Consider the following 21,501-nt stretch of genomic DNA (forward strand, 5'->3'; position numbering starts at 1 on the left):
AGAAAAACCAAGACACAAAAGTTATACTGATTCCTTTTTTTTGTGTGAGGAAGATTGGCCCTAAGCTAACATCTGTTGCCAATCTTCCTCTTTTTGCTGAGGAAGATTGTCACTGAGCTAACATCTGTGCCACTTTTCATGTGGGACACTGCCACAGCATGGCTTGATGAGCCATATCTAGGTCTGCGCCCAGGATCCAAACTCGCAAACCCCAGGCCGCCAAAGCAGAGCCTGAAAACTTCACCACCACGGCACCAGGCAGGCCACAGAGATTCCATTTTTAAAAAGTGCAATAGATGAACATTCTCCTAGTGAAACCTAGCCTGACAATGTCATTGTTAAGGAATACAAAGCCAACAGCTGGATAAATCATCAAAATGAGGCCCAACATTCGTTCAAATCAAGTGGCATTTATCCATATTTTAAAATAGCTCTCTAAGGTTTTTATTCCATTGGTATGAGAGTTCCAACAGAACCCTAAAGCGATTATATAGAACGCTAGGGCTATTTAATAGCTTCTAACTTAGCAAGCCATGGTAATTTAAAAGGGAGCGGATGAGCTGCTGGGGGCAGGGAGATTTCTGCTGAAGAATACAAATGTGTTCTCTGCTACACTGCGTCTGCCTCTTTCTGGGGAAAGGCAAAATGCACACAGGAATGTGATGGAACTTTCCAGCTGCTGGTTTTGTGTTATCAGAAGGCAAGTGTTTGTGAAAACGAAAATTACTGATAATTAGGTGTGAAAGCCTGTAAGGGAGAAAAATGGAGAAACATTGCAGCGTCTTTATTTATACCAAAGGCTGAAGACTATTGGTGGCAGTGTGAATTGCTGCAATCTTCTGGGAGGACGCTTAGCAATGGGCTGGCACTTTGACCCAGCAATTCCACTTCCAGGAATCTGCTTTATAGCAATACTTGCACATGTTCACAAAGGTCTGTGTACAAGGATGTTCACCGTAGCAAGTGTTTGTAGGTATGAAAAATGGAAATAATCTATATCTATCAAGATAAAAATATTTAAACAATATTTAAACAGCATATCCATGTTTCAGAAAAGTTTGCTGCTAATAAATGGAATGAGATCTATATATTCTGACATGGAAAGGTGTCTCTGATATGTTAAGTGAAAAAAAGCAAATTTCAAAATAGTATCTATCACATGATTCAATTTAAAAATGTTTTCAGGGGCCAGCCCAGTGGTGCAGCAGTTAAGTTCCCACATTCCACTTTGGTGGCCCAGGGTTCACCAGATCGGATCCTGGGTGCGGACATGGCACCACATGGCAAGCCATGCTGTAGCAAGTGTCCCACATACAAGGTGGAGGAGGATTGGCACGGATGTTAGCTCAGAGCCAGTCTTCCTCAGCAAAAAAAGAGGAAGATTGGCAGACGTTAGCTCAGGGCTGATCTTCCTCAAAAAAAAAAAAAGGTAAAAAAAAATGTGAAAGTGTTTTCAATGTTAATGTAGTCATAGAAAAATATCTGGAGGAATATGTACCAAAGATTACCAGTGGTTCCCTCTGGGGGATGGTATAGATATTTTCATAATGTACATTTTTATGAGCATGGATTACTTTCGCAAAAAGAGGGGAAAAAACAAAGAGTTGAATTATTTCCTCAAGGGAAGAAAGAAAAAGAAAAAGAAACCCGGCTGGCAGAGGTTTATTCACTGTCTTTGGGTGAAAGGTTTCAGTGCAATTCCACAGAGAGTGCATTTCAGATTCTGGCAGTCTCGGCAAGGATGCGTTTAGTCAGAATGGACCAAAATGACTGTGCTCGCATCGAGACACTGCGACGCACTGCGTCTCCCTCCTCTGTCCTTGTCCTGGTCTCTTGATTGTCCTTTTGCCTGCTGCTGCTGCTCCTCAACCTTCGCTCATGGACAAGAACCAGCTGATTTCCCAGCCCCTTCTCTTGCCTCACAAGCTGCCCGTTGTAGAAGTCACCAAAGCATGGTGGTAAAGAGCTTGGCCTATGGAGTTTGGGGGCCCTGGGTTCAAATCCTGACTTCACCACTCTCCTGTGTAACTTTGGGAAGCTTGCTTCTCCTTTTAGGGCCTCTGTTTCCTCACATGAAAAATGATGATAATCTTAGAGAACCTGCTGCAGAGGGTCTTTGGAATGATGAAAATGGATAAGTATAGAAAGCGCTTGGAGGGGCGGCCCTGGGACCGAGGGGTTAAGTTCATGCGCTCTGCTTCAGGGGCCCGGGGTTTCGCAGTTCGGATCCTGGGCATGGACAGGGCACCGCTGATCAGGCCATGCTGAGGCAGCATCCCACATGCCACAACTAGAAGGACCCACAACTAAAATACACCACTATGTACTAGGGGACTTTGGGGAGAAAAAGGAAAAATAAAATCCTTCAAAAAAAGAAGTGCTTGAGAATAGTAAATTAATAAACAAATGTCATCTATTATTATTGTCACGGCGTCCTACCAATTCTTCCTTGGTAGAATCTCTCCGGTCTATCTTCTGCCTGATAAACTCCTGCTCATCCTTCAAGGTCTGACTCAGATGCCATCGATGAGAACCCACCTCTGGTCTCTTCCTACACACCCAGAACTGATTAGCACCATCCCACCAGAGGCTCTGTGTGGCGCTATGTACAGAGCTTCATGACTGCCTGTTACCTTCTACATTACTTGTCTGTCTCCTTCACAGACCCTGACCTCCTGCAAGGCAGCAGCCCTGTTCTATTCATCTCCAACCCTGAGCACTCACCTCAGCGCCAGGCCGAGTTTGGATACAAATAGTAATCATGTTTCAAGTTGAATTAATCTCATCCCTGCCTGGCGTCTTTAGTTCATGTGAAACTATGGTTACAGCTTCCAAGTGGTCTCCTCCCCTCTTCTTTCCCTGCTCCAATCCTGGCTAACATTTGAGCCCCACAGGTCCTGCTCAATACCCTTCAAGGACAGAGGAGAATTGTAGGACGGGAGCCACACCTGGGTTTTAGCTATAGTTTTGCCACAGGTTGATGTAATCCTAAGCACATTGCTTTTTCTCTCTAAACCATAGCGTCTGCATCTGTAAATAGAGGCAATCGCCGCCTCCCATGGGGCAGTAGGGTGGACTCAATGAAAAATGCATGTGAAATGCATCAACATTACCCAAATGTTAGATATTACTATTTCTGTTATTTTTCAGAGGCGGTGTACATCGGGGAAGAGTATCTGAGAGCCTCTGTCCAGGAGCTCTCCAGCTATGCAAAAAAGAGTTTCCTCCAGAAACTGCATTTAGTACGCCTTTTGTGAAACCAATCCCCCAAACAAAAGGGCAAAGACTCTTTCCTACCCTTAAAATTAAATACAAACATCAGAGAACATTGTGCAGTCTTTCACCATTTATGGAACATTTTCACGACCATCACAGGATTTGAAAAGGTCTTTAATGGGAAGAAATCACAACCAGATCTTAACAGTGATAAGCTCTGGGTGCTGAAATTGGGCAATGATTTTGATTTTATTTGTGTTTTCCTAAACCTTCAAATCTTTGCAATTTTGGAGGTAGACAGAGACGATAGCTGCACAACATTGTGAATGAACTAATTGCCACTCTGTTGTACATAAAGTGTGCAATGTTATGTGAATTTCACCTCATTAGAAAATCTTCAGTACACATGCAAGATTTTATTGTCATTTACTAAAACGTGGGTTGACGCGAGAACAAAAAAAGCCTCTAAAGGCCCCAAAGCGGTGCAGTCAGCTGACACTCTCCCCCACCCATTTGCCAAATCACGGTTGCAGAGGGCCAGGTTCCAGGCAGCCAGCCTGCAGCGCGCTCCTCCGACCACCAGGGGTCTCCACAAGGCCCTTGCCGCCTCCCACGCCGGCGAGCGCCTTCTCTTGCGCCTTGGAAGCGCGTGTGCGTGTGAGGGGCGTGGCCCCTGGTGGCCGGCTGCTGCGCCGGCACGAGCCCCGCCCCCCCCCCCCCCCCCCCCCCCCGCCCCGGCGCCCGGGGGCCGCGCCCCCGGGTGCCCGCCGCCCCCCCCGGCCCGACCCCCCCCCCCCCCCCGCCCCCACCACGGGAGCCTGTGCCCGAGCCCACCGACGCCAGTCCTTGCCGGTCCCTCCGGTTCCCGCCCCCGGCCCCAGCCTTCTCCCGTTGGGGCTGGTCCCCGACTTCTCTCTCCCCACGTGTAACCGCCTGCCGCGGCATCTCTGGCCCGCTGTCCTCTGCCCGGCTCTGCTCCGCCAAGGCTCCCGGTCCGTGAGCCCCGGCCGCATGGCGCTGCAGGCGCTGCAGAGCTCGGGGGTGGCCTTGCGCAAGATCCTGTCTCACTTCCCCGAGGAGCTGAGTCTGGCTTTCGCTTACGGCTCCGGGGTGTACCGCCAGGCGGGGCCCAGTTCAAACCAGAAGGTGAGCCCGGCCCGCGGCCAGCCCCACGCCGGGCATTGGCGTGTCCTCACGAGCTCCCGTTTCCTTCGATCCCTCCAGAGCCCCAGAGCTGCCTGTCCTCTCTGCGCACTGCACGTATCAACTAGTAAAGTACACACCGTACGAAAGTGTTGCTAGTGCAACGACAGCGTTAGCTGAGTTTTGAAGTTTAAGTAGGAGTCCACTCCGGTCTAGAGCAGGAGATGCAGTGATGCGGGGGGAAAAGCTGCTGCAGAGGCAAGAAAAAGAAAGGAAGGAAAAATACTTGCCAGGTGGTAGTTCAGTGTTCTCAGCCGTGGCCGAACATTGGAGTTTTCTGGGAAACTAAAAATTTCTACCTACTGGGATTCTGATTTAATTGGTCGGGGATGAGGCCTGGGCTTCAGGAATTTGAAATACTTTGCAGGTCATTTAAATGCGCAGCCAAGCTTGAGAGTCACATGGATAGCTGTGGGAGGAAACAGAATGATCCTCCTGACTTCAGGAAGCTGACGGGCTGGTTGTAGGGCCAGGGCAGGTGCAGTGAAGTTAACTAACAGCAAAAGTTAGTGGGTGACTAGTATATTTATTCATGCTCAGGCCATTTAACAAAAGTATGTTTAGGACTAGGTGTTGTAAGGCTTCAAAGTTGGCTGAGCACAACGGCTGTGAGGGTACAGTTTTCTTTGTGATTCCACATTTTTTTTCCCCTCTTAATAAAGGGGGAAAAGTTTGCTTTCAAAGTAGAGACAAGTTTCAAGACATGGCAGAAGAGTGGAAGGCAAATATTTTCCACTTAAATGAGGCTGTTATTGACTTTCTCTGGAAAGGCTTTAGAGCTTTTGTTGAGTTAACGTAAAAGGAGCAAGAGTCTGAATAGAGAGACTTTGTGTGTGTATAACCCGTGTTCTCAACTGGATTTCTACTTGCTGGAATTCGTACACAGCCTGACAACAGTTTGTTGGCATCTGTGGTAAACTAAGGAAATGAAAATGTGCAGATTGCAATAGGACCTCCTGGATTTGGATACCTGGCTATAACCTGTCTTCCGATTAAAGTTCACCTGCTGACTTCCTGGTGAGGCCATCTATACTGATGCTTGGATTTCGTGTTTCCCACATTTAGGAGTATTTAAGTAATACTGGTCTTTAAATTGACAGCATATGAGAAATTATAGATTATAGGTAATAAGAAATTATCGACTAGTTATTTTTTCTAACATAGATTAACATAGTTACAAATTTTTTTAAAACATGTCCACCCCAGATCTTTAGTATCACCAGTGGTTTGTGGATCACACTGTGGGAAACTCAGAGCAGGCCTTAGCTTCCTGATGCTATGGCTGCCTCTTCATTTTTCCATGAAGATTTTCCTTTGAGCAGATCTGGAATTCCCTCCAAGAGGAGGTCCTTCTTTCCCTTTCTCTCACTCTCATTCCCTACAAGTTAGCAAATCTTGGAGATTCCACGCCTAGTCTCTCAGATCAGTCCCTACCCTCAGTGCCTTAGTTAACATCTTCTTTTCATTTCTCACCTGGAATCTTGCACTTACCCTATGTGATTTTCCTACCCTTAGTCCCCCTCCCTCCAATGAGCTTTTCTGCAGGAGAATTTCTTGGCATGGCAACCACCTCCCTCTCTGGTCCCATCTCTCGCCACTCCCTGCCTGGGTTCTATTCCAGCCATAATCAAACTAAGTGCAGCTCCCAGAACTTGCCCCGCTCTCATAGCCACAGGAGCGTTCTCCTCTAACAGGGCTCTCTCCCCTTCCTCAGGCTTTTCCTATTACTTTCCCCAAGCCTGCTTAACTCTTGCACCTTCTTCAAGACTGATAAATCTGAGTCTTGGAAAATGTAATTTTATAGGAAAATTTCTCTTTCCTGTTCTCCTGACCTCATTCTGAATGAAGTTAGTACATTTTGCATTCCTCTGTCTAGTCAACTTAGTGATAATTTGTCTGTTCTCCCCAGTAGACCCTGAGCTCCTTACTTCTATCCCAGGACCTATCAGAGCTCATTATAGGTGCTCAGTGAGTGGTTGGTGAATGAGTGAGAGTTGAAATAACTTATTTCCCATTACAGAATACTTTATAGACCTTATCCATAGGGTGTTATTTGATCTGGAAGACGAGTGGAGCCTTTTGGCTACATTTGGCTGAAAGGCATGTAGCGTGGTGGTGCAGCACCCAGAATTTGGAACCAGACTACTTTTGTCTGCTACTCACTAGCTATGTGTCCTTGGGCAAGGAACTTACTCTGTGCCTTGGTTTCCTTTTCTATAAAATTGGGATAGAAACAGTACCTACTTGGCAGGATTGTTTTGAAGATAATGTGAGTTACTGTATATGTAATATATAAAGTGTTGATGAGCGCCGGAACAACAATACATGTTGTCAGCATTGCTGTTATTTGTGTTGATGAAAACAAAGCTCAGATTGGTTCCAGAGACGTGCTTAAATGTCTGATGACAACCCCAGGTCTCCTATTAATCCTAAAGGCACAGAATTGCAGAGCTTTCCACTCTATCTAGGTGCCTTTCTAGGAATCAAAACTAAAATCATTCTCTTTTTTCACCTCCCAGGCTGCCATGCTGGACTTTGTGTTCACAGTAGACAACCCTGTTGCATGGCATTCAAAGAACCTGAAGAAAAATTGGAACCATTACTCTTTCCTCAAAGTTTTTGGACCCAAGATTATCACATCTGTCCAGAATAACTATGGTGCTGGAGTTTACTACAATCCGCTGATCACATGTGATGGGAGGGTAGGTGACTTCCAGCCTTTGTCTTAACTTGGGCGACTGTTCACCTTTGTTATTAGAATACCAGCTAAATATGTGTGTTCTGGCAGTCAGGAAATGTCCACACTCCCGCTGGCTGTCTTGAACCCAGGGACAGAGCAGTAGCTGGAGTCCTCATCTTCTCTTGACTGTGATTGTAGTGTGAGAAGGTGGTCAGGCATGTCTGTCTTTATTTTTGCCTTTGGCCATGTGGTTCTCAAATTTTAGTGTGCATTAAAATCCCCTGGAGTTGGGGCCAGCCCCGTGGCCAAGTGGTTAAGTTCTTGCGCTCTGCTTTGGCGGCCCAGGGTTTCGCTGGTTTGGATCCTGAGCACAGACATGGCACCGCTCATCAGGCCATGCTGAGGTGGCGTCCCACATGCCACAACTAGAAGGACCCACAACTAAAATACACAACTATGTACTGGGAGGATTTGGGGAAGAAAAAGCAGGGAGGAAAAGAAAAAGAAGATTGGCAACTGTTGTTAGCTCAGGTGCCAGTCTTTTTTTTTTTTAAGATTTTGTTTCATTTTTCTCCCCAAAGCCCCCAGTACATAGTTGCATATTTTTAGTTGTGGGTCCTTCTATTTGTGGTATTTAGGACGCCACCTCAACACGGCCTGATGAGTGGTGCCATGTCTGCGCCCAGGATCCGAACCAGCGAAACCCTGGGCTGCTGAAGTGGAGCGTGCAAACTTAACCACTCGGCCGGCCCTGACAGGTGCCAATCTTTAAAAAAAAATCCCCTGGAGTACCTGTTGGACGTGCAGATTGCTGGACCCCGCCCCCAGAGTTTCTAATTCAGTAGGTGTGGGGTGCGGTTTAAGGGTGTGCATTTTTTAATTGAGAAATAATTGTCATATGACATTGTATTAGTTTTAGGAATACAACATAGTGATTTGACATATGTATTCATTAAGAGATGATCACTATAAGTTTAGTTAACATCCATGTAACATGTGTAACACACACACAAATTTTTTTTTCCTGTGATGAGAACTTTTCAGATTTACTCTCACAATGTACATGTATATCAGCTCATCAGGTTGTACGCCTTAAATATATATGATTTTTGATTGTCAAATATACCTCAGTAAAGCTGGAAACATCTTTTAAAATCAGTTCTCTGCTCAAAGAAAAAAAAAGATTTACTCTCTTAGCAATGAGGATTTGCATTTCTAACAAGCTTCTAAATGATGCTGATGCTGCTGGTCTGGAAAACACACTTTGAGAACCACTGATTTGGTCAGTGGGAGGAATAGGCAGGCCCATTAAGGATCAGGGTGGGGATTAATGTTATCTGTACGGAGGGGCAGACACTCCCAGGAGGAAGATGGAAGTGAAGAGGGTATCACAAGTGGTTGGGAGCATGTGGTGCCAGGTGGTGGGAAGCTCTTGGTGCCAGCAGGTGGGTGCAATTTAATGATGGGTTGTTGGAGCACAGGTAGAGTACACAGATGCCAGCAGAGAGTTGTCTGACAGCAGGAACCTGCCAAACTGTCTTTCAGATGAAGGAGTCCAATCCCTAAGAGGGCTCTCGAGAACTAGGCAGAATCCTAGCCTGAGAGGACCAATGGGGGACTAAGTCAGACGCCTCCTAGAGATTAGCTGGGCTGGGGACGACATACCGGTTCTGCCAGCTGTGCCATTTCTGCTCATGCTGCTGATTGCTTACAGCGGTCAAACTGTGATGTGCAGACGGATCACTTGAGGATCTTGTTGAAATGCAGATTCTGATTCAGTCTCTCAGGGATGGAGCCTGACATTCTGCATTTTTTTTACAAGCTCCCAGGGGATACGGATGCTACAGGTCAATGGACCACACTTTGAAGGGCAGGAGGGTGGAGTACTGACTTCAGAAAGATTTTGAAGACCTGTCTGAACTTGGCAGGATTGAGTGCTGTGATTGATTGGTGATGTCTGCATAGCCTTTGGGCCATATATTTACTTTTCTGGTTAAGTCCAGTCCGATTCCAACTGCAGATGAGGAAACCAAGGTTTAGACAGAGGAAGTGACTTTCATAAGGTCACGCAGCTGGTTTGTGACAGGCTCCAACTTCCAGGCTGGTGGTGTTTTCATTATGTCCCAGTTGTTACGTGCCTACAGCAAGAAGGGCTTTCTGCAATACTGCGGCCAGAGCGGAGTGAAGAAGGGCATTGGAACAGCACAGCCTTCCACATCCGCTTTAGTCATGCCAAACACGTAGCTTTGTTCTTTCTCCATAATTAATATTATGCTGAGCCTATGTCTAATTAGTAGTTTCAAACCGTATTACAAGCTCCAGTAACCAAATGTTTGGGCATAATTATATACCAAAGGGACTGTACTTTTTAATTGAAATTCTTTAGCTACTTCTTAGATATTTGCAGCCTGAGAAGGCTGTTTGGATACTGAAGTTCAGGAGTGAGTCTGAAGGTGTTTGTTGAAGCAAATTGGATTTTGTGACCTGCAACAACTGCTTTCAGGAAAGTTTGTACAAATTACTACTGAAATGAGCTTGACCATAATTCCATGTGTTTAGCACTGATAAAGAGGTTTTATTTTTGAATGTTCTTGGTAATTATAAAAGTGTTTCAAATAGTAGCGAAAGAGAAATTCATCTTGTAAAGGATGTCAGTGAAAACTTTTAATTAAAGAAAATTTCTTGTCTTTTGTGATGAAACAAACATTGGAAGCCCAGACTGAAATCCAGGGACCTAATTTTGACTCTGCTACTAATGACCTTGGGCATGTCATTTATTCTTTCTGAGCCTCAGGTTTCTTATTTCTCAAATGAGAAGCATGGACTGTGTCATCGCTTCTCAAACTGTCTGTGGTGAAGGACAAGTTTTTTATTTCCAATCCGTCGAGGACCAGTACTAGATAGCCTCTCAGAGCCATTCTGCTGTTAACGTTACAAGAGCCTAAGTTAGAACATTGGTCACTTCACCTCGCATACCTGAGAGGACACATCAGTCTTGGAAACTAATCCTCTGCCAAGGGTTTTGGTGGAGATGTCTGTTTTTACAAGGTAGGCATTTTGAGTGACTTCAGAAGTCAAAGTACTATTCTAGTCAGAAATTTATTTCCTTATATTTTGCGTTTCCCTAAGCAGTAATGTGATATTTCCTCTTTCTCATGCCCATTTCTTTTTTAGCTTATCAAATATGGGGTTATTAGCACCAGTGTTCTGATTGAAGATCTCCTCGACTGGAATAACTTATACGTTGCTGGACGACTCCAGAAGCCGGTGAGTGAGTGTTTTGTTGGCTGCCACGTTTAGGGATGTCTGTCCTCTCTAAACCCGGCCTTACTTTGATCTTTGTGACTGCAGTGAGATGGAACTCCAGGAGATAGAAATGAGTTTCAGACTCCATTTACCTCCTACAGAATCACAGGCAAACAATATTCAGATGTTACTGGTCCTGCCCTCTCTCTATGGATTTTCAGTTGTCTGAATGGATCGGGCTCAGAGTCCGTCCATTTAGGCTGGGGGAGGATGGCAGAGGAGGTGACAGTGCCTCTGTGGAGCCTCTGTCAGCAGGACCCAGATCAGCTTTTCTTCTAGAATTTAAGTGCCACGGGGCACTGTTGTCCTCTGATGTGTCCCAGCAGCACCTGGGACAGTGCCTGGTAGGCTTTCAGTAAGTACCTGTTGAACAAGTGAAGGAACCAGTTGGTCACTCCGAGAGGGCTGGATTCTGATCCCCTTTATTAGCCTCCTCAGGCTGATGGTGAGATCCTCTCATAACTTCTCCCTTCATTTTGGGGGGCTTCTCCCTGTGCTTTAATAGAAACAGAAAACAAACCAAAACAGAAAAAAGTGGGAGAGGACTTGAATTTTTGACAAGTATTTACAAATACCACATTTCTTCTTCTTCTTCTTCTTCTTCTTCTTCTTCTTTTTTTTTTTTTGAGGAAGATTGGCCCTGAGCTAACATCCGTGCCCATCTTCCTCTACTTTATATGTGGGACGCACAGCATGGCTTGCCAAGCAGTGCCATGCCTGCCCCCGGGATCCAAACTGGTAAACCCCAGGCCACTGAGAAGCGGAACATGGGCACTTAACTGCTGCCGCACTGGGCTGGCCCCCATGTTTCCTCTTTTCTGCAGACACATAGTCTGTTATCTGAGCAGGTGTCTTTTCACAGTTTAAGAACGATGTGAACTAGTCACAGTGCTAATCTCACAGCAAGGAAAAATTTTCTCTGTGCTGTCAAAGGGTCTCAGCCCCACAAAAGGGAACATGGTTGTTCTCAAGTGTCTCCCGAGAGAGTGGCTCTGCTGCTGCTTTTGTCAGTTCTGGCAGTAAATTAGAGACTTATACAGCTTGGGCTCGCTGGGTTGTGTCATAAAAATCTCTTTATTGATATGTATGGACCATTGAGATTCTCTTGCCTTGCACCTGGGTTTAAATTTAATAGTATAGCTCATTAAAACATCCAGAAACACTTGATCTGGGCTTTACACGAGTATATACATATTTTTAAGTGTATCAAGCTGTAATCCATTACATTTGTGCACTTCCCTATAGGTAATTTTTTATTCAGTAAAAACATTTTTTAAAAAGTCCGTAAACAATAGGCTTACTAAAATAATTTCATATCTATACCGATGAATGTCTCGTCTTCAGGCTGGATAACTAGTAAAACTCATAGTCAAGCAAATATATGCAATTGAAAATTTGTAAATACTCATTTTTTTCCCCAAGTTTTTTTCTTTTTAACTTATAAAATATGTAGCTTGATGGGAAGAGTAATGAACATGGGATTAGAAGCCTTGGGTCATATTTGTTCCTGCACTTACTGGCTGTTTAGATGAACTTGGGCAACTTTTCTTCCTGAGCCTCAGGCAGTTTATCTGTAGAATGGGGACAACAATACTTGCTCTGCCTACTTCATGAAGGTGTTGAAAAGTGGAAGCAGAATGGTAATGCTGGCAAGAACGCAAGTATTTTAGAATCAGACAGATCTAGGGTGTGGTCCTGGACCAAACCTGCTGTGACCCTGAACCAGTGGCTCAATCTTCCCGACTCATCTGTGGATGAGGCTGATGACATTGACCTCAAAAGGCATTTGAGAAATGCCCAGATCTAAAATAAATGCCTGGCACGTCATAGACACTTAGGAAGTGATCTTGCCCTTCTCTCTGTCCTAGCCCAGCTCAGTTATTTTGAGATAAAATGAATATTGAATGTGAAAGTGTTATGTTATTCTCTGTACTCTGCTTTATGTACTTGGAATGTTTCAATTTTTTTTAAATTGGTTTTAGAAAACTCAAACGCCATGAAATCTCAGAATGTAAGCTCTGAAAATGACCTCAGATTTCATCTAAATGTCATATATCCTGATAAAATAAAAATAGCAATTCAAGGCAAGTAGTAGCAGCTGTAGTCGTACATGCAGCACTGCGTTTCTCAGCTAAGTTGAGAAGAAAATGTTGCAGCAATGACGATCCCGTCTAGCACAAGAAAATTAGCCTATCTTAAAAAATCATTTGGAAGTGTTAAACATAATGTATGGTAAAAAAAAAAAAAAAAAAAGGAAATAGAAAATAGTAAAGAGATGAATTAACTCTTCCACCCACTCCTGCCCCCTGGTTTCCTCTCTAGTGGAAATCACTGTTGACCAGAAAATTCTCAGTGATAACTATCTTTACACAAACTATTTTCACCTCTAGGTGGCAGCAAATATTAATCAAATGAATAAATCTGATGAAAAGAAAGGGTCGGTAGCCTTTTGGACCCAAAAAATGGGTGAATGTCTTAAGAAAGAATTGTAATAATATGAGTGAATTCTTTGTTTTTGTGTGTTTTAAAAAAAGAAGCTACATTAAATTATATTGTCTAGAGCTCTAAAATTATCTTCCACATTGCAAATAGAATAGAATTTCTCAATCGCTAGCAATTTAAAGGAATATACAGAAGATATTTGGGAACTCTCTTTACATTCAGTTTTGCTGTGATCTAAACTGCTCTAAAAAATAAAGTTTATTAGTAAAAGAGAAAAAGAGGGGCCAGCCCAGTGGCTTAGTGGTTAAGATCATTCCACTTTGGCAGCCCAGGGTTTGCAGTTCAGATCCTGGGTCTGGACCCACACACCACTCATCAAGCCATGCTGTGGCGGCGTCCCACATACAAAGTAGAGGAAGATTGGCGTGGATATTAGCTCAGGGACCATCTTCCTCAAGCAGGGAAAAAAGAAACAAAAGAGGAAGACTGGCAAACAGATGTTAGCTCAGGGCCAATCTTGCCCACAAAAAAAGAAAAAAAACAAAAAGAAATATAAAGGACTACCTTGCTTAAAAAGATGGACATTTCTGGAAAAAGTTGAATGTAAATTAAATTTCTGTCATACTTTACCTTTAATTTACCTCATAGTTCAGGAGTTAACCCTTTTTTATTTCTAGTGCAGACTTAAGTTTCTGAGTCATCTTCCAAGTAAAGAACCATGAAATTTTAAGTATTTAATAGAACCTTGTGATCAATCCTTTTTTAAGTCAAAAGAACTATAAAGTAATATTAATAGTCATTTCCCTAATTTATTTAACATAAGTTTGATTTTTGTATTTAATATTATTTTAGCATATAGATAATTTGGCTAGAATTTTTAAAGCATCCATGTTGGCATACAATGGTGTTTTGCCGCTGTGTTAAGATTTTAATGCATTCATTGCAATATATTTTCTATTTGCTAGTAATATAGCTTTTCTAAATAATTGCTTTATTGAGATATAATTCACATACCATACTTCAACCATTTAAAGTGTACAATTCAACGGTTATCAGTATATTCACAGTTTTGCAACCATCACTATATTGTAGCTTTATTGATTTACTTTTGTGAATAGAAGAGTCCCAATGGTATAAAAGATCCCTGTATGGGAGTTGGAAAACCTGGCTGCTTAGTCTTGGCTCTGCCCAGCTGTGAGCAAATCCTTGGGCCTCTAGCCTTTGAAATGCAAAGATTGTGCCATTCATTTTCTTATTCAAAAGACAACAAAGTTTCTCCTCTGTGTATGCCAAAGGAGTAAAATAGCACCACATTGCGTGTCCTGGAAGAGCCCACAGTCCACCAGGTAGATAATTAGTAAGTTTTCATCCAGCTCTAATGTTCCTTGTTCTTTCTCGGCTCTCGAGCAACACCATTTGGACAGATTAGCCTTTTGGTCATTTGTGATGGAAAACGTCTGCGGAAGTGTCATTGGTTAGTGGAGTATTTGAAGAGTAGGTAGGGCTGTGCTCTTTGTGACTGTGACCTCACTCTGCAATTCGAGTTCTCTCTCCCTGTGACCTGTGTTAGAGAGCCACAGTGACTTTCTCTTGTTGTGTCTTGAAAGGTACTCACAAATCTCTCGAGTTGGGCTTTTGCAAGTCCCCTCGAGTGTTGCCCCTTCCTCTCAGTAAAGATTTTCCCCTTGGCAGTCGTGCTGATGCTGCCTGTGCGGTTCAGGTCGGGGCATTCCCAGTAAGATACAAACAGCTATTCACAAATCTGAGGACTTTCTTTTTCTCTCAGGCCTCTCTGGCAGTGTCCCAGGAGTTCACTGGCTTTTCTTTCTGAACGACAAATAGCAGTGTTGCTGAGACCAGCTCCTGGTTCACCTCACACTGGACAACCAGAGCAGGACAGTGGCAGAGTCTTCTGAATTGACAGTTTCCCTTTGAGTGAGGCTGCTTTTATTTTCACTCTCTTAACCTTCAATAGCAGACTGCTTTTTTACAACCTAAGTAGAACAACTTTCTTGGAGAACAAATGGCATTTCGTTAAATAGGAAAATTTTCCCAAGCACTCACTCTTTTTTTGCATCTTTGATTTGTTAGCATCTCAGAATAGCTTCTGTTTTCATTAAGTTTCTGTAAAGCCACCAAAAAGAGAGAGGATGAAGAATGGTTGAGGAGAACCTGGAGGTAAAGAGGCTTCACAGGATTGTGGAAGGAGCTCTGGAGAAATCAGGGACCTTTGTCCTCGTCCAGCCACTGCTTCTCGTGGGGAAATCTTTTAATCCTTGGTGCCTCAGTTTCCCTGTTAGTCAGATGAGGAGGTTGCCCCCTAGATCCATGATTCTTTATGGAAGACAGGTTTGGAGAAGTTATTCAAGGCGTAAACATAGGAGTTACTTTAGGATTTCACCATTTGTTTTAATCATCTTTCAAGATAAAAAGTTAACCAGAACAGGGGGCTGGCCCCGTGGCCGAGTGGTTAAATTCGCGCGCTCCGCTGCAGGCGGCCCAGTGTTTCGTTGGTTCGAATCCTGGGCGCGGACATGGCACTGCTCATCAGACCAAGCTGAGGCAGCGTCCCACATGCCGCAACTAGAAGGACCCACAATGAAGAATATACAACTATGTACAGGGGGGCTTTGAGGAGAAAAAAGGAAAAAAAAAAAAGTTAACCAGAACAGATCCCTAACTGAATGCGTGAGAATAATTCAAAATATTTAGAGCTGGATTTGCCAAGTATAAGGGTGTTACCCTGATTTTTGCCATCAACTCATGATGCAACCTTGGGCAAGTCACGCTACCGGGCTCCTCTTCGGTTTTACTTTCTGCAGATGATTGCAATAATACTAAACTCACCCAAGTGCTGAAAGGCTTAATTAAGAGCTAATAAGCCCTTGTAATTACGAGGGAGGAGGTGGTAGTATTGAGTAAATCAGCATGACTTACCATATGAGAGTTTTTTATGTTATAAATATTCCCTTAGAAAAAAAGTAGGGACAAAAATAAAAGATAGAATTTAGGGTCTTAAGTCTGATTTATAAAATAGTTATGTTTTATAATATTTCTTTTTACAATTAAGAAAAAAGAGAAGAAACTACTTTGAGATATACATCTTTCTCTTTCCTTGCTAATAACATTTTAATTTGGAATTTCTCACAATATTTGTCTCTTTTATGTGCCGTCTTAATTTTGTCAGAAATGATACCTGTTTGACAAAAGGCAACTTAAGCTCTATTTTCTAGACTAAGAGGAAAATTTGGTGATAGCACTAAATGGTTTAGAGATGGTGGGTACATTTCAGATATATGGGAGTCCTTATTAGGGTCTTCTAGACCCTTTCCTTGCTTAGAAAATCAGTCAGAAGCAGCATGATGGTTTAAAAAGATTATGGCAGGAGTGCAAATTGGCACAACCACTCCGGAGAGCAATTTGGCAATTCTGCTTGTAAGTCTGTACCCTAGAGCAGGGGTTCTCACAATGTGGTCTCTGCACCGGCAGCATCAACATTACCTGGGAACTGGTAAGAAATGTACATTTTCAGGCCTCACCCAGGCCCCCTGAATCAGACACTCTGGAGGGTGGGCCTATATTAACATGTTGTAACAAGCCCTCCAGGTGATTCCGATGCTCACTAAAGGGGAGAGAACCTTGGGCCAGAGAAACTCATGCCTTGTGCACCAGGAAACACAAGGAAGCTCACTTCAGCTAAGGGTTCATATGCAATATCTCATTTAATTTTCCCGGCAACCTTATGAGCTTGATTCTGTCATGAGCCGCATTTTACTGATAAGGAATTATGCCCATAGTCACAGAGCTAGTAGGAGGTGGAGCTGGGACCTGAACACGTTCTTTTAACTACAGTGCACTCTTTAAAACTGAGAATCTCAGAGCAGACTGGAGAAATTTGTATTTTAATGGATTTGGGGAAAGTCAAAGACAGTAGCTTCTGCTGTGTATTCAGGAGAAAAATCCTTTTTATTGATTAAGGCATTCACCTGTACATTAGGCACTTTACATTTATTATCTCATTCCATCTTTATAACAATTCTTTGATGCACACCTGTTATCTCCATTTTATAGATGAGGACTTACGTTCAGAGAAGTTAAGTAATTTGCCCAGATTCACACAGCTAGTAAATACCTGGACTTGAGCCCATACCTATCCCTAAAACCTATGTTCTTTGTGCTGTAGCTAATTTTCTTTCCTTTTTCCTTAGTCAAGTTCAAAATCAGTTCTAAATAGAGCATGAACTGCTCAGGTTATGTGTGGATAAGAACAGAGATGTGTTCTAAATAAAGAAGTAGGGGCCGGCCTGGTGGCACAGCGGTTAAGAGCGTACGTTCCGCTTCGGCGGCCCAGGGTTTGCTGGTTCGGATCCCGGGTGCAGACATGGCACCGCTTGGCAAGCCGTGCTGTGGTAGGCGTCCCACATATAAAGTAGAGGAAGATGGGCATGGATGTTAGCTCAAGGCCAGCCTTCCTCAGCAAAAAGAAGAGGATTGGCGGCAGTTAGCTCAGGGATAATCTTCCTCAAAAAAAAAAAAAAAAGAAGTAAAATGCCTTTGTCCATCATAAAATTAAGTGAAGAACAATGAAATTATAAAATAAAAAAATATTAAATTTCTCAAAAGACATTTATTCTTTTGTGCTGACTTCTTTTTTTCAAAACTCATGGAGAGTTTCCTCATTTAAGAGAAATATTTATTTTGTTTTCTTTCCTGTGTCACGATTTCTCTGATTTTGGCATAGAACAGACTCTGGGATTACTTATTCGAATAATAACTATTTCCTATCAGCTGGCCTAGTATTCCAGGATCTTCAGGGCTCGAGTTTGGGACAGTTCCAGCGCGTGTGTAAGCCCAGAGCTTGAGCACCAGTCCACTTGTGGAATTTTTCTTCTGAATGTTCTGGTTCTTTCAGGTGAAAATCATAGCGATGAATGAGAATGTTGCTCTTAGGTCAGCCCTCGATAAGAACCTCAGGAGTGCTGTGACCACTGCTTTCCTCATGCTCCCCGAAAGCTTTTCTGAAGAAGACCTCTTCCTAGAAATTGCCGGACTCTCCTATTCAGGTTAGTAGGTTTGATGCCCATATTTTCTGCAAGAAGGAGATCTGCTGTTTGAGAGCCGTGCAGACATCCCGCCTCCTCAGCCTACACTGGAGTTGCAGCAGCCTTGGTTCTGATCCCATCACTTCCTGCGTAGGTTACGGCAGAGAGCCCCGTGATTTGCCTCCAAGGCCTCTTCCTTTCCACGTCTGTACCCTGTACCCCGGGGTAATCTTTTTATTGTTGTTAATTTTTATTTTGAAACAATTTCAAACTTTCAGTAAAGTTTCCATAATAATACAGAAAACTCCCCTATACTTCTCTACACTTTCCCCAGATTTACTAATTTTAACATTTTACCACCTTTGTTTTATCATTCTTTCTGTATCAGCGGTTTTCAAATGTTAGTGTGTATCAGAATCCCCTGGAGCCTTGTTAAAACAGACGCCTGGGCCCACCCCAGGCAGCTGATTTAGCAGGTCTGGGGTGGAGCCCCAAAATTTGCATTTCTAGCAGGTTCCTGGATGATGCTGATGATCCTCCAGGGATCCTACTTTGAGAACCACTGCTCTCCCTGGATATGTAAATACGCTGTATTCTGTATTTCTTTCTCAACTGTTTGAGAGTAGGTCATACATAGCATGTCCCCGTTAGACCGTATTCTTCTGTATATGATTCCTAAGAACAAGGACATTCTCTTACATAACCACAGTACAGTATCAAATTCAGAAAGTTTAACACCAATAACAGTACTTTTATCAAATTGATGATCGGTATTCCGAATTATTGTCCCAGTAATGTCCTTTATAGTATTTGTTTCCCTCCAGTACATGGTCCAGTCAAGGATCATATATTCTATTTAGATACCATGTCTCTTTTATCTTGCAATCTGGAACGCTTCTTCAGCTTTTCTTTGTCTTACAAAGACAGCCTTTCTTTGTCTTACATGACATTCACATTTTTGAAGTCTACGGACCAGTGATGTTTGTGCCCTGATAAGCACAAGCTCCCTTCTGAGCAATCTATGGGGAGAAATTTGAGCATCATGCGAATATGCTGCTTCTTATCAAACTGTCCCTCCTGGGGTTGAGCATCCGTTGATGACTCTTGCTTGAACCAGTCCTTGCCGTGATGGTTGCAAAGCGATGACCTTCCAGCTGCGCCCTTCCTCCGCGTTAAGGAAAGCTTTCCCCTCTTCCCATTCGTTTACTTACTTGTCTAAATACTGACTTCCTTTCCCTTTCCCCTTAAACCATTTGTGTTCCTCAGAGATGTTAGGGGCTCCCTCCAAGGGTGAGGGGAATGCTGAGAAGATGGAGACCCTTCCTCACCCTTGCTCCAACCAGGCCAGTGCTGTGCTGATCTGTTTAATGTATTAAGGACCCATGTGAAATTTCATTTACACGAAGGTACTCTGCTATTTAAAAAACAGGTTGAAAACCACTTTCTTAAATAAATACCTCTTTCTCAATTTTTATATATGAGTCAAAGAACTCTATGCTCAAAATATTGCAAAAGCAGTATACTCTTCTTCTGAATCCCTGTACGGGTAAGATTTCACAGAAATGTAATGCTGATGGACTGGAGCCTTTTATTGACTTTGTGGGAGAAGATGCCAAACCGTTCTCTGCTTTCCCACCCCACTGCCACTCCTCTGTTTTTTCCCATGTAATCAACATCAGCATAGTGTTAGGTGGATTCGAGGAGTTCTGTATAAATTCTGAACATTGACTGAAGAAGTTTATCCACTCACATAACTGCTTTTACCTATTTGCAGACTTTAAGTTAGCATTCAGGCTGCTGTCAGTCTTTAGCGGAGTTTTGCTTTGCCTCCTGGAAGCACTGTGTTTTGTGCTCCTGGTTTATCCTGAGCTGTGAGGCGTATACAAATTGATCAGTGAATGCTTGCTGACTCATAGCAGTGTCATCTTCTGTTTGGCTTCCTTTATAACATTTAATAAGGGCTGCTGGGTAGTAACACTGTACCAGACACAGATCAGTAGGTAGGTGAGTAGATAGATAGATCATTTATTGCATCATTGAATCCTCACGCAACAGCCCTATTTATTCACCAGATATTTATTGTGTGCCTTCCATGTGCCACACTGTGCCAAGGCCTAGGTGTACCTTAGAGGGCAGGACACGAGTGAAACTCCTCATGGAGTTTATGTTCTTTTAGGAGAGACAGACAATAAAGAAGCAATAAAGTAATTTCAGTGCTATAAAGAGAAGAAAATAAATCAGGATGAGGGCAGGGCTGTCTTTACAATGCACAGTCAGGGAAGGCCCTCTGAGGGATCTGAGATACCTGAGCTGAGATCTCAGTAGTGATATGGAGTCAGCCCCAGGCTGTCGGGAAAAGAGCAGTAGGGGAAAGTGAGTTGCTCCCTCCAAGCCTGGTTTCAAACTTCGGTGTGTCTGACTACAGCTTTCTCAGCTTCCAGCCTCTCCCATTTGTCATCCAGTCTCCTCTTGTTTTCTTGCCATTATGTTTTTTATTGCTTAACCCAGATTTGGATCTGAGAATTTGGCCAAGTATCCTACATTACTCATTTCAGTGAAGTTGGCTTCTTTTTACTGCAAAACTTAGGACACGATACTTGGCAGATCCTCCCTAGAGGGAGCCAGTTCCAACTCTGTGCAGTCCCTAGCTTATGACTGAGGCGTTTTCCAAAAGGCCTTCTCTAAGCCAGTTGTTTAGAACTCGGAACATGTTTTCCCATTGAGACGTTATGTATGAAGGTGTTCCTAAGGCAGGGCACGGTCTGATTAATGGTTGTCTAGTCCATAGTGTGATGGAACTAGACTAGAGTAGCGAGGCCAGGAAGGATCTAGGCCCTGCAGGTAACTGTCTTTCTTAGGTATGAGACTTGCCCCAGGTGATGTGTTGAAAAACAGGCCTTTCCTCCTGCCTTTCTTAGGCTTCTGAGAACCCAGTATCGGCACTGACTGGTTTCTATCCTTCCACAAAGCACCCAAACCTCCCAAGCCCTCAGAATATTCCAAACTTCAAATTGTCCACCAATCTCATTTTCATTTGCAACTTTGACATTTATTTTCCACCTGTTTCCAGTTGAGAGATAATATGTTGTCCTTAACCTGTGAAGTTCACCGTTTCTCCCTGGAAAGGTAGGGGGAGGGGAGGGCTGGGACAGAGGAAGCAGTCTCTCTCGGTGTTGTTGGACGTGTTCCTGCCGGTAAACACTGGCAGAGGCAAGCAGTAATAGTAGTAGTAATAATAGCCCCTTACATTTTATACAGTATTTAAGGCTCACTTTGACTGCCCTGGAGTCAGGATTTATGGCATTATTGTTGTGAGTGATGGTGAGAAAGGAGTAGGTGGCAAATGAGAGCCTGCAAAATTGGGGAGGAGCAAAGCTTTCCAATCCTTCAGTTATTCTTAGAAGTCAGTATTTAAGTAAGCAGAAAAAGAAAACCAAATGAACTTTAAAGGGTCACTTTGAACTTTCTTATGTAAATACAAACTATTAAAATGACTAATTTTAGGTAATGATCCTGGTTTAACATTTATCAAGTGAATCAGCATCCCATACGTTCTAAAGAATTAAGATGTAATTTCTGCTCTAAGGAAATTCACATTAACGAACTTACACA

At 43.3% G+C, this 21,501-nt stretch overlaps 1 protein-coding gene across 2 annotated transcripts in view; it reads left to right on the top strand.

Annotated features, from left to right (window-relative positions):
* The first annotated feature begins 4,031 nt into the window (after nucleotides 1-4,031).
* TAMM41 (TAM41 mitochondrial translocator assembly and maintenance homolog) overlaps nucleotides 4,032-21,501 on the top strand; it is a 52,490-nt gene continuing 35,020 nt past the window's right edge. Inside the window, exons 1-5 of one of the 2 annotated variants that reach the window (XM_046642943.1) lie at nucleotides 4,230-4,362; nucleotides 5,306-5,436; nucleotides 6,939-7,121; nucleotides 10,274-10,366; nucleotides 17,760-17,910. In XM_046642943.1, the coding sequence (XP_046498899.1) occupies nucleotides 6,945-7,121; nucleotides 10,274-10,366; nucleotides 17,760-17,910 (421 nt within the window). In that variant the 5' untranslated portion in view covers nucleotides 4,230-4,362; nucleotides 5,306-5,436; nucleotides 6,939-6,944. Of the gene's footprint in view, nucleotides 4,363-5,305; nucleotides 5,437-6,938; nucleotides 7,122-10,273; nucleotides 10,367-17,759; nucleotides 17,911-21,501 lie in introns of both variants that reach the window. The other variant, XM_046642933.1, reaches the window with a different exon arrangement.

This window comes from Equus quagga, chromosome 1, assembly GCF_021613505.1.
Source record: "Equus quagga isolate Etosha38 chromosome 1, UCLA_HA_Equagga_1.0, whole genome shotgun sequence".
Taxonomy (NCBI): domain Eukaryota; kingdom Metazoa; phylum Chordata; class Mammalia; order Perissodactyla; family Equidae; genus Equus; species Equus quagga.